Source organism: Myotis davidii, unplaced genomic scaffold (genome assembly GCF_000327345.1).
Source record: "Myotis davidii unplaced genomic scaffold, ASM32734v1 scaffold415, whole genome shotgun sequence".
Lineage (NCBI taxonomy): Eukaryota > Metazoa > Chordata > Mammalia > Chiroptera > Vespertilionidae > Myotis > Myotis davidii.
In genome coordinates this window covers 366,496-378,770 of record NW_006287951.1, presented here as the reverse complement: position 1 = coordinate 378,770, position 12,275 = coordinate 366,496, and the positions used below count along the sequence as shown (strand labels likewise).

At 36.8% G+C, this 12,275-nt stretch overlaps 1 protein-coding gene across 1 annotated transcript in view; it reads left to right on the top strand.

The window, feature by feature from the left end:
• Positions 1-12,275, top strand: part of NAV3 (neuron navigator 3) — a 351,070-nt gene that overhangs the window by 129,027 nt on the left and 209,768 nt on the right. Inside the window, 2 exon segments of the mRNA XM_015561356.1 lie at positions 7,709-7,777; positions 10,914-11,053. Of these exon segments, the coding sequence (XP_015416842.1) occupies positions 7,709-7,777; positions 10,914-11,053 (209 nt within the window).

The window sequence follows — 12,275 nt, the reverse complement described above, 5'->3', positions numbered from 1 at the left end:
TAGTTTTTAGAGAGCGAGGAAGGGAGAGGGCTAGAGAGATAGAAACATGGATGAGAGTGAAGCATCATCCATCATCTGCTTCCTGCGTGCCCCATACTGGGATGGAGCCTACAATCCTGGCATGTGCCCTGACTGGGAATTCAACTGGTAACCTCTTGGTTCCAGGGTCGATGCTCAACCGCTAAGCAAACACTGGCCGAGCTGTGCCTGACTTGTATGTGTTAACCAATCACTGTGCAGTTGGGCATAGTTAATGAATGCCATATGGAAATGAAATGAAATGTTTTAATGACAGATGATATTATTTCTAGTGATTCTTTATATATTATGTTAGAGCCCAGTTTCCCCCCCTCCCACATTGGTGGTTGAAAGTTCCGATATTATCTTTCCACAAATAAAGATTCAGCCCCCACTACATGCCAAGAATTATGCTAGATATGTGGCTGAGAAACCACGATGCTTTACCTTTCAGATTGCCCACAATCCATCAGAAGACCTGTTTACCCAGATCATTCAGCAGGTACGCTAACAGAGTACAGTGATCAGTGACCACAGTTAGAGGAAAGAGCCCATGCGAAGGCACTGATGAGAGAAATGTCATTTCACCATCAGGAAAATGGCCACCACCCAGCCAAGGAAAAAGTGTAGCTAGAACTGTGTTAAAGGTATCTATTTCTGTTTGAAAAAAAACAAAAAAACCTGTGTGGGTCAGTGGTTAGAGTGTTGGCCTCACCCATCAAAGAATCATGGGTTCAATTTCTGGTCAAGGGCACGTACCTGGGTTATAGGTTTGATCCCTGGCCTTGGTCAGGAAAATATCCTCAGGTGAAGATTAACAAAAAAAAAATAACAACAACAAAAAAACAAGTACAATGGCACAAAGCAATAGCCATTATTATTCTGAGGGATTTTGTGAGCCTACGTATCAGACAGGGCACACCTCTAGAGGGAGCTGCTGGGAAGCCAAACATCTGAAGCTGGAGAATCCACGTCTAAGGTAACTTCTTATTTCATGTGTCTGGCAGCTTCGCTGGAATAATGGCTAAGCAGGGTCTCTCCAGGGCAGCAATCTCAGGGACTGTTTGGAGATAAGGGTGAAGGAAAGTCATCACATTTCTGTTTTTGTTGTCTCATTGAATAGTGATGTACTTCAATAAAGAATAAAATAATAATGTAAGAATGGAGACAGATGAAGAGAAGGAGGTGGAGAGGAAAAGTTCAGCTTTGGCTTTCATGAATTTGAGATTTCAATGGGGCCATTTCTAGTGTGGTCCTGGGAGAATAGTCAAGGCCAGAGATAAAGACCTGAGAACATTAGCTTAACTGTGTTTTATTGATTGAAACCATAGCAATGGAAGAGATTACTCAAGAAAACTGTATAAAGCTGGGGTGGAAGAGGGGCGAGAGGAGGGCTCAGAACAAAATTCTAGTGACTACATTTATGGCTAAAGAGAGCAAACCACAGAATATTCCTTTTGAAACATATTCAGAGTTATGGTAGCTTGTTTGCTACCTTCTTAAAGGCAAATTGTGAAGGTTTATTTTGATGTTGAAGAATGCCTCATTTTCTGAGATATTTATTCTTATCTTTCAAATTAGTTGTGAAATCTAGAGTATAAATCTAACATGAAACTCTGGTTGAAATATTAAATATGCTATATCTTCTAAGCATATCAGAACTATATATTTTCATATAACCACATATCACAAAACAAAACATTTATTAAATTCTATATTTGAGACACTTTTGAATTCTGTATAGTGCTTAGACTTAAAGGTTCTGAAAGGTTTACCCTGTGTGAGTTGCTTTGAGAAAGATGGCCAAGCCAGCAGGGGAGGGCAGTTAGGGGTGAGATCAGGCATGTAGGGGAGCAGTTAGGCATCAACCAGGCTGGCCAGGGAGCGGTTAGGGGGTGATCAGGCTGGAAAGCAGGAGCAGTTAGGGGCAATCAGGCAGGCAGGCAGGTGAGCAGTTGGGAGCCAGCACACACACACACACACACACACACACACCTAGAGGCCCAGCACATGAAATTTGTGCGCAAGTACAGTCCCTAGGCCTGGCCTGAGATCAGGGCCATCTTCCCCAGCTGCCTGCAGCCTACCCCACTGTCATCCACCTCAGGTTCCCCTTTGCCATCAGGTAATCAGTGCCTGACAGCCAGGGGAAGGGACCTAGAGGTCAGCTATTCCTGCCTACTTGCTGGCCCTATACCAGGGGTCTTGGCCTGGCAACGCCCACATCCCTCGCCACCCACCCCCAGTTCCCCATTTGCCATTAGCCAATCGGAGCCTGCCGGCCGGGAAAAGAAACCCAGAAGTGGTCAGTGCGCCTCATAGTGATAGTCCAGTGGTCGTTCTGGTCGTTCTACCTTTAGGGTCAATTTGCATATTACCTTATTATTAAAGGAGAGATGAAAATAATTTTTACTCTTATTCTATTTTTTATTAATAAGTGTTTCTTGAATCCTGGCCAAGAATTTTGAGGCTAATGAAGCAGCAGAAGAAAAAAAGTTCTGTGATTGATTGGTCATGTGTGCAATGGGCATGGGAGTGGGAAGTTATAAATGATATGCCATATTTTCTCTCCCTGACTAACATGCTGCTTAAAGTTTTTAAAGATAGTGTTTACTTGGAAGTTATTTGAGGAGAGCTGCTTTGATACTAAAAGTATCTTACCCTTTAACATTTGTTACTGCCTACTCTAGATTTCTACATGTGATCTGTTGAATGAAATTATTTAATGTTATCTGTCTGAATGCTGAAGAGTATCTGTTGAAAGTAGATTTATTTGATATTGGAAGATTGATTTTCTGTATGACATATAAAATTACTATTATAGTATTTTGGAGGTATTTGCAGTTCCACAAGGCAAATAATTAATTGCAAAAGAAGCATTAAAATATTACAATTTGTATTCAGTTGGCAAGAAGATGATATGTTATGACACAATAGAGCACGGATTATAGAAACTAACAAACGAAAATTTAAATTTCAATACTGCTACTTACAAGAGGTATAACTTATACAAATTACTTAGTGTTCAAATATTACCAGCATCACCCCAGTAAGTTCAATAAAATAAAGAATTCCTGAAAATCAGCAAAAAAAAGAAAGAAAGAAATGAGAAAATATAAACTGCCTGTCACTTAATAAGGACATAATGAAGATGAGTATGTTTCTGTATTCTCTTTAATATATTTTTGATCATTCCGTTCTTGAAACAATTTTCCTAGATGAAATGATGTGTTGTATCATTGTTTAATACTACTCCCCAGTAAAAATTAATAAGTCATTTAGTTATTGAACACATACCAACCTCATGAGAGGAACTGAGAATGAAGAAAAAAAAAGAATATAATGTTATGTCTGGCCTGGTGAGCAAAAAACAATCAGGTCAGGAAACAGACATTTAACCTGATAAATTTCCATGTCAACTAAATAGAGAAGAATAAAGACCTATGCACCAGTGGGAGAGAAAACTAACTCTGGACTTGAAACATGCTTCAGCTTGAGTTGATGTCCGGGCAAGATTTTGAAATAGAAATAAGACTTTGTAATGTGGGTAAAAGAAGGAACAGTATTTCAGATGAAGGAAACCTCATGAGAAAATCCATGGAGCAATGGGGAAAAGGCCACAGGGAAGAGGTGTGGTGACAGTGGAGAACGTGGGGTGGAGGATGTACAGAGGAGTTGAAGCTGTAAAAGAGGATGGGAGACATGCTGAAGCATCTGTAAACCAAATCACAGAACTTGGATTTTATCCTACAGACAAGTAGAGTCAACAACAATTTCAAAGAAAGAGATTGCCATCCATTCTTTCTTCGGAAAGTTAATTCTGTTGGCTGTGAGAAGAATGATTTGATTTGCCTGGAAATAAAAATGGACTGATAACAGAGACTAATGAAGAAGTATTATTAGAGTCCAGGAAATAAATGGCAAGGAAGTAAAAAATAAAAAGTGGGTAATTATCAGGACAACTCCATAATGTTCAATGGAGAAAATGTTGGGGACACCAAATTTAAATAGCAAAATCAGAGAGAAAGGGTGTTTTGAAAGAAGGAAAATGAGTTAGATTTTGAATGTTTTTGGAATACCTGGCAGAAATGTAGGTGGTAGGTCTAGTTGGAATATCTAAAAAGTATCAGTGAAATATTTAGACAGGAGACTCTGAGATTAAGATTGAGTTTTGAGTATAAAATATAGATTTGCTATAAAAAGAATGGAGAAAAAATTAGCTGATGCCTAGGATTATGATTTTGAAACTATTCATGGTCATAGTACAAAATTTAGGGGAGGGGTCAATGAGTGGACCTTTATCTGGGAAATAGGAGGAGTGGCTGGAGAGATAACTGTTGTGTTAAAAAAAGATGAGATTAGGTTTCTAGAGGAAGAAAGGAGTCAACAGTATCTGAAGTAGCAGCTGGATACTAAATGAGGCGTGCAGGAGATATGTAGATTATGCAGTTTGAATTAGGAAACTACAAGTTTGTTGTTGTTTTTGTCAAGGTTGTATGTTTGTGGGTCTTCTGTAGACACAGCACCTTCAATTTTATTATTCCTACGAAGCACCTGGGGATTCTGTTAACATGCAGATTCTGATTCAAGTAGGTCTGAGAGGAGGCCTGAGATTCAGTCTTTCTGACAAGCCCCAGGTGGTGCCTATTTTGTTGGTCTGTGGACAGCACTTTGAGTAGCGCGGCCCAGTGGTTAGTTAGGTGATTGAAATTCAGGATGTTTACTTTGAGAAGCTTTCCTTATAGTAAATGGATATTACAGTCCCACCTGGGAATTTGCACTGAGGCTGGATTAAAATGTTCTGGCAGTTTGAATCTTTCTGTGTATTGGACACCAGATGAGTTTCAGCCTTTTTTTAAATTGGCTGTCTCTAGTCTCCTTTTCCGTTCCATGTTAAGGGAAATAAAACTATTCTCTTGATATTCCACTTTATCAAGTAGATGAGCTGATACTTCCTTTAGTAGAACTCACAGTGAGTCTCAAAGTATTTATTTCTTTTGTGCTTTTGTTTCTGATATTTTTGCCACTTATTAGCTACATTTGACAACATTTCAGGAAAAAAATATGCAATCTTCAGATCAGATGTCTGAAAAATCCATAGTTTATTGGTGTTCTGACTTTATTAATCTACCCTACTTGCCTCAGAGCTGTGTCTACATGTCCCTTGTGTCTGTTTTACTAATAATTGTGTTAGCTGTATCTACTCACCTGCTTTTTGATAGTCTGTTTATAAATTTGTAAATTGGAAAATGGTACAGTGGGGCTTTGACTTCCGAGTTTAATTCGTTCCTAGACGGAGCTCGTTAACTCAAATTACTCTATCAACTCAATGCAAAAAATCGGCCGAGAGACAGCTGGTATCTCAAAAAAACTCGTTTGTCAGGACACTCGTAAGTCAAGGCCCCACTGTATTATAAGCACTCTTGCGGGGGGATGCTTTTCTGCTGTGTAGGAAGTCAGAGCCAGATTTAAACAAACAAACAAAAAACTAAGAAAAATAAGAGGAGCTACAGGTGTTGTGGGAAGAGTTGGGAGCTTGAGTTGTGTGATAAACATGGAAACTGAATGAGAAAGTAGATGCAAATGACATGGTCTTGATTAAATATCTGCAAGAATTAAAAGGAAAAAGGGAAGAATCAACAATTAAGGTTTCAAGCCCATAGGACTGAAAAAAAAAATGGTGATGCTGTGAAGAGAAATCAACAAATTAAAGGATCTGATTAGGACTTGGGTAATAAAAGAAGGAAAATGGGGAGTTTAATATAGTGATTTTTGAGGATCATGGGAATGGACATCTTTTCCTCAGTTGATATTGATGACCTGGAGCAGGTTGCAGACATTAATTCTAGTTTCTAGTATATTTTACTTGAAATCTTAGGTAAGAAACAAATTTCTAAGTGAAAGAATGCATGTAAGTATTTGAAGAAAGAGGACGTAAGAAAAATCATTTCTCTAAAAGAAAGAGATTAGAAAACACATATGAGCCATAAGACCAAATTGGTTTGGGTCATGTTCCTCGATCTCTCTAAATTTTGTTGTTGTTTTTTCACTTCTATATTAGATATTATATTTCTTAAAGTGGAAGAGAAACCAATAAGGTAGCTTCGAGTCCCTTGTTTTATTGCCATCTCTCCTGCTAATTTTGTGTTCAATTTGGAGAGTTACAGGATACCCCCCAGTGGTGAACCTTTAGATAGTTCTTACTCTTGGATTGACACAATAGGCTGAGACATTCACAAAAGGTTTTTTTTTTTTACTTTAGATACTTTTATTTTTTAATTTTAAATTAACTTTCTTATTTCACTGAGACACTTTGGTTTTTATTTTCGATTATCCTCTGTTTTTATTGCTACTGACGTCAGTTGGCCAGTTGACTCAGTGTCCAGTATACTTAGAATACAGAAAGCAATACTATATGCAAGTAATAACGTATCTCAAACCAAATGTGAGGAAACAAGTGCTCTGTGAACCCGAAAAGCTTCCTTGACATGAGGATTTATCCCTGTCTAGCCAGGCAGTTTTAAGGACCTGCATGTTCCCGCCACAGACTTGGCTCAGCGGGGTAAGAGTTAACTTGGGAAATATGTCATCACCTTAAGAAATCCATCCTTGACTAAGATACCCTTTGCATGGCAGCAAAGCAACTGGATCTACTGCAGTGGGGCTCCAATTGACCCTTCTTCCCTGATTCCAACACCCCACGTGGTTCCTGTTTCCTTGGAGGCCTTGGAAACTATGCATGCAACAACTGTGTTCAGAGTCATCCCAGTCACCTGAGAAGTGATTCTCCACACATCAGTCAACCCATGACCATCCCAGGGTGTGTGAACATGTTTCAGGTCTCACCATATCCTTCAGGTCACCAATTTCAGACCCCCGGGGGTAATTCAGAAATCAGCTTAACTCAAAGTACACATTTTCGTTTGGTTTGTAACATATTCACTGCTCTTCAAAACTTGGTTTAAATAACGTGTTCTTGTGTGGTTTTGATTAAAGATTTTTTTAATTTTAAAATCATTAAGAATTATAATTTAAGAATGCCCAAAAGCTGTCAATAATTGCTGTTTGTTTTTGAAGAATTTAACTCCAATTTAATCTCAATTTTTGTGTAACTCTTTCTCCAGAAAAACATCTGTATAGTTTACTTCCTTAAAACACTCTATCTAGGATGGAAGAGCAACAATAAATTATTAGAAATCAGATATTTTAATCAGGTGGTTTTGAAACTAACAGGTTAAAATAGCAAATTAGAAGAATTTATTAAAGAAAATAATGACTCATTTCATATTCTTATTTTCATTTTAACTTTTGGAGGAAGATACCTTTCTATTATATAAGTCAAACTTTAGCTTTCCTGAAGTTTTCACAGTCATTTACAAAGGTTAAATATTTTAAAAGGTAAAATACGACTACTACAATAATGTGAATAGGATCACACAGGCTTAATTTTAAAGTCAACGATGACACTTCGTTACAAGGGGTGCACCCCATTATCTCACAGTGTGTTCATAATCAAATGTCATGCTATATATGTTGCATTATCATAATTTTCTAATTAATTTATTCTTTGTACATGTGTATACATGTTCCAATTGCATTTCATTAACTCATAGTTTCCTTGTAAGTTTGTGCCTTCTTTCCATGTTCAAAGAATCGCTTTAATTCAATTTCTCTGTTTCTCCTCATACAGTCTGGCAGCCAGATATGCAGCTCAGTCTAATCACAGTGGAATTGCAACCAGTCAAAAAAAGCCCACTAGGTCAGTTACTATCTCTAATGTATTGCTTAACAGTGATAATCAAGTAAATGCCCCATGATGCTTTGTCCTATCCTTCTAATTGCTTTCAAACATTACATTCTTCTGGATGAAAAGTTTAGAGAACTGAATTCTTCTAACTAAGAGGCTTATTCCTATGCAGTCTCGGGATGAGCGTGATTGTGTTAGATCATGAAAATGGATTTGGCTGCTTCTACTTTAGGTTTGTCAGACATAGTGCTACAACTGGGCTGAAGTCTAGCTTCCAGGCTTAGAGAGAGTCAAGGGGGAAATTGCCTGGAAGAACCCACTTCAGGTCACGGAACCTGGAAGTTACGCACGAATGTTACAGTTGCTTTCTGAGATGGGCATGCATTAATTATTGCACATCTTGAAGCAGAATGAAGAAACACTGGCAGACTTATGCGGGGAAGTTAGTACCAGGTCAGCCAGGCCTGTTCTTTTATCTATCATAGATTTAATGTTGGCTTCTTTACGATGTGTGCATTTTAAAGACAGTCTGTTATAATACATGACATTTCTGTTTGGAAAATATGAAAATACTGGTATATGAAAATGTGTGGAAAGTGTTTGGTTCCCTTTTCACTGTGAAGTTGCTGAAGGCATGATGGTGGCGTGGAACAGCTGAGCGAAGCCACACCAGATGTGTCTTGTACCCTGGTTATTATGTGATTATGTGTGCCTCTCATTGGCTGGGGAAGCATCTCGGGTTGTTTACTGGTCACTGCTGTGGTAATGAATCATGGTGCGTAGTGTTTGACCACAACGACTGCTTATGATACCTTGACTTGAGGTATGTGCTTTGCCTCTCACCTCAGTTTTCTAAATTATGTTCATTTCCATAATAATTACAATTATTCTGGAGAGACAAATTAAAAGGGTATTTAATGAAAATTAGAAGAGATGTTATAAATGGAACAGTGAGCTGTCACGTACATAAGCATTTTTATTGCCACTTCCAAGACTGATGCATATAAAATATATTTTACGGACTTTGATTTAATAGAACGTCTCGATTTCTTCCTTTTTTAAGCTTTATTCTCATTTCTCTTTTTATTACTTTGATGAATGATCTGGAACTCTGGCTGCTTGTCAAATGAGGGTAATGAGAAGAGCAAATGGATTTTTTAATTTGTTTTACTGAGAACTAACGATCACTTGGCTTCATGGGTCACAGTAAAGATTAAAATGCATTTTAATTGCTTTCTAGAAACAGATGAACTTTTATTGCAAGCAGGGCAAGTTTGATGGCAAAGTTTGTTTATGCATGTGAGTTTGGAAAGAACTTTTAAAATCAATGACTGGGTCTACCTGAATAGTTTTCAGATTTATTATGATTGGGACATTTGGCCAAATTAATTAGTTGAGTCCTTTCTGCGGAGGGCAATCCCTAATTCTCAGAATCCCTGTGTCTGTGGTTATTGTGCTTTTACTTACAATGTCTGTTATTCAATTTGAGCAAAAATTTAATTGCTTTAATCATTTGGAAAAAATTCTAATTTTGTGTATGACACAACCTCTCATTAGCAAAATAGTTGATGAGATCTTTATTAGCCACATATTTAAACTCCAAAATACAATCAGCATTTTGAAACTATTAACTATTCCAAGAAATCAAGACTTCTGTTTTTAAGCTGCTATTTGTGTTTTCCTGATGTTCATTCCATTTTGCAATACCCGTTACTGTTTTAAAAAGTGTTTACATTATGTAAGCATTCAATTTCCTAATCATCTATAGAAATAATATATTAAATAATATTGTAAATTGATTTAAAATGTGAATATTGTCACAACTGGTTGTGAAATTGTGATATATTAGGCACCAATATAACAGATATAAACATTATTTTAGACATTTTATAAAAGATACCAGTAAAAAAATGTAGTGATGTTTTATAAGTTCTGGGTTATTTTTGTGTTTTTTTTTTTTTTTCTTTTAAAAAGGAAATTATCACGGCAGTACACAGTGGCATTCACATGGTGGCAGCAAACACTACCAAGTGAATAGCAACCTTTACTATCATGTATTTAAATATATCTCAGAATGCCAGTATTAGTTCTTAATTTCTAGTTTTTAATTTATGTGGATCAATTTTATTATATATACCAGATATGTTAGTAGTATAAAATATAGTAATTGTACATTTTAAGCACAATTCACAAAAAAATTTTGATACTTAAAAATTTAATATAGAAATCATTTAAACAGTAAAAGAAATGATCCAAACTGATATTTATAGTCCAAATATAATAACTGAAGATTATAACTTTCTGTCAAACTTCCTCTAATTTCAAGACATTCTGCACATATTTCATAATGCCCTGTCCTTCACAGACAAAGAATAGCCGAAGCTACCATCAGTGTAGGTGTATTTTAAATTGTCTCTCTGCGAACAGAGATTTCCTTCTGCTGAGACCTGTGTCTTTCTTGTTATAGTGCCTCTCTGATCAGTTGGCTACACTTGTGAGGTGCTTACTTTTGGCAAGAGAATGAAAGTGTTTATGACAATGAGATTGGTCAGAAATTAGTGGACTCATGACCTTGCTCTGCACTCAGGCTTTTAGAGTAGCTAGCTAGCTTAAGTGTTCAATAAGTAGTTGCTCTTTGCAGTTGGTTCAGCAACTTCATTCTTCTTGTTATTGATGTACAAGTTGATTTAGGATACAGCTACCGGAGATAAAAACAAATATCTATACAGTGATAAGAACAGCTTAAACAACTGCAGGTAGCTGGTTAATGCCCTGAGAACATAATAAAGTGTTATTATTTCCCTCACTTTTTATGTAATTGTTACAGTACATTTAAGTCAAATTTTTATTCATCAGGGTATGGTAAGTACGGTTTCTTTCAGTTAAAGGTGACTTGATTTCTAATTGCTCTATATTATTAATATATTTTGGAGCTATATTGGTTGAAAAGTGAAACAAGATTTTTTTTTCCTGAAGATTCTCAAACCTTGGGTATTTATTTGTCACTTAAAACAACATTTTCTGCTGCGTAGGTTTTAGAACGTCATGCGTTGTGATTTTCCGATGAACACTTCCCTGCTCAGAACCTCCTGTTCCACAGCTTTTCAGAATGTACAATAATGATGTAGTTTTTCTTGTACTATTTCAGGCTTCCAGGACCTTCTAGGGTGCCCGCTGCGGGCAGCAGCAGCAAGGCCCAGGGAGCCTCTAACTTAAACAGGAGAAGTCAGAGCTTTAACAGCATTGACAAAAACAAGCCTCCAACGTATGCAAATGGCAATGAAAAGGGTAAGTGTCAGCCTGTTACCACATGATGGCGTCAGTCTAACTTACATGTATCGTTACAGCATGATGACATTAGTTGAACATATGTGTATCATAAATTACGTACTAAATGCGATATTTGAGAGGTGTTACAGCTTTTGGAATGGAAATGTTACCAGTGAAGTTTCCTGTGTTTTCTAACTGCCCCTCCTGAATTCCAGCTTTCTTCAGGGCTTTTCTTATCTGAAGATCATTTTAAAGGTACTGACTCATTTATGTTTCCGTGGTTAATTGTATACAGAGTAAGATCTCTTTCTCAAATAGTTTCTCCTGGAGGCATATAAATAGCATTCTCTTTTGTCTTCTCATGTTTTAAGAACATGTATCCTGCAATCATACATCTATATTAAATTATCTGAATCCTTAGCTTTAGTTAACATAAATAAGTACCATAGTGTTTTGGGCAATTAAGGTTGGAGCATAAACATTTGAGGGATAATTATGATGGGTATTTAATCTTTGAAACTTGTAAAGAAACAAATTATTTATGTTTATTTTATTTTCTTGAAAGAATGCGTAATAGAAATATTGAAACTCAAAGTAATAAGCAAGAAAGAACACAGTGGAAGTCTGTGCTAAAGTGAGGTTATATGTTAATTGTATGATGCACAGTTTTCTGCAATGTCCATAATGTGCATTTGAAGAGGTGCTGGCTTGATGCATCTCACCATGGACCATGGGTACAAGCAAGTGAGTATGTAGTTTACACCTAAATCATGAGAAAAATCAAGATCCTATACAATTGTAAGCAATGTGACTGTGTGAGAGACTACGGCATTCTGCTGGATTTTGAAGTAACTTTTTCAGATCAGTAGAACTTAAACTTCTCTTCACAATATAGAACTCTACATGCAACAAGACATGAAACTCAAAAGTGACAAATATGTTTAGTTAATGTAACAGTTGGCAAATTTCGTTTAACTAATTTAACCAGGTAGGAACTTTTTTGCTCAGATTACATTTCAAGTTGTTCCTAGATGATTTGATTAGGCAGCTTTCTCTTACTCAGACAAGTTGACTAGGAATTAAGTACTTTTGTGAGAATTTCCCATCATTAATACAAAACTGGACAGACCATAAATTCCTGAAAGCAATGTGTTTTTGTTTGTTTTTATTGATTTTAGAGAGGAAGAGAGAGAGAGAGAGAGAGAAAGAGAGAGAGAGAGAGAGAGAGAGAGAGAGAGAG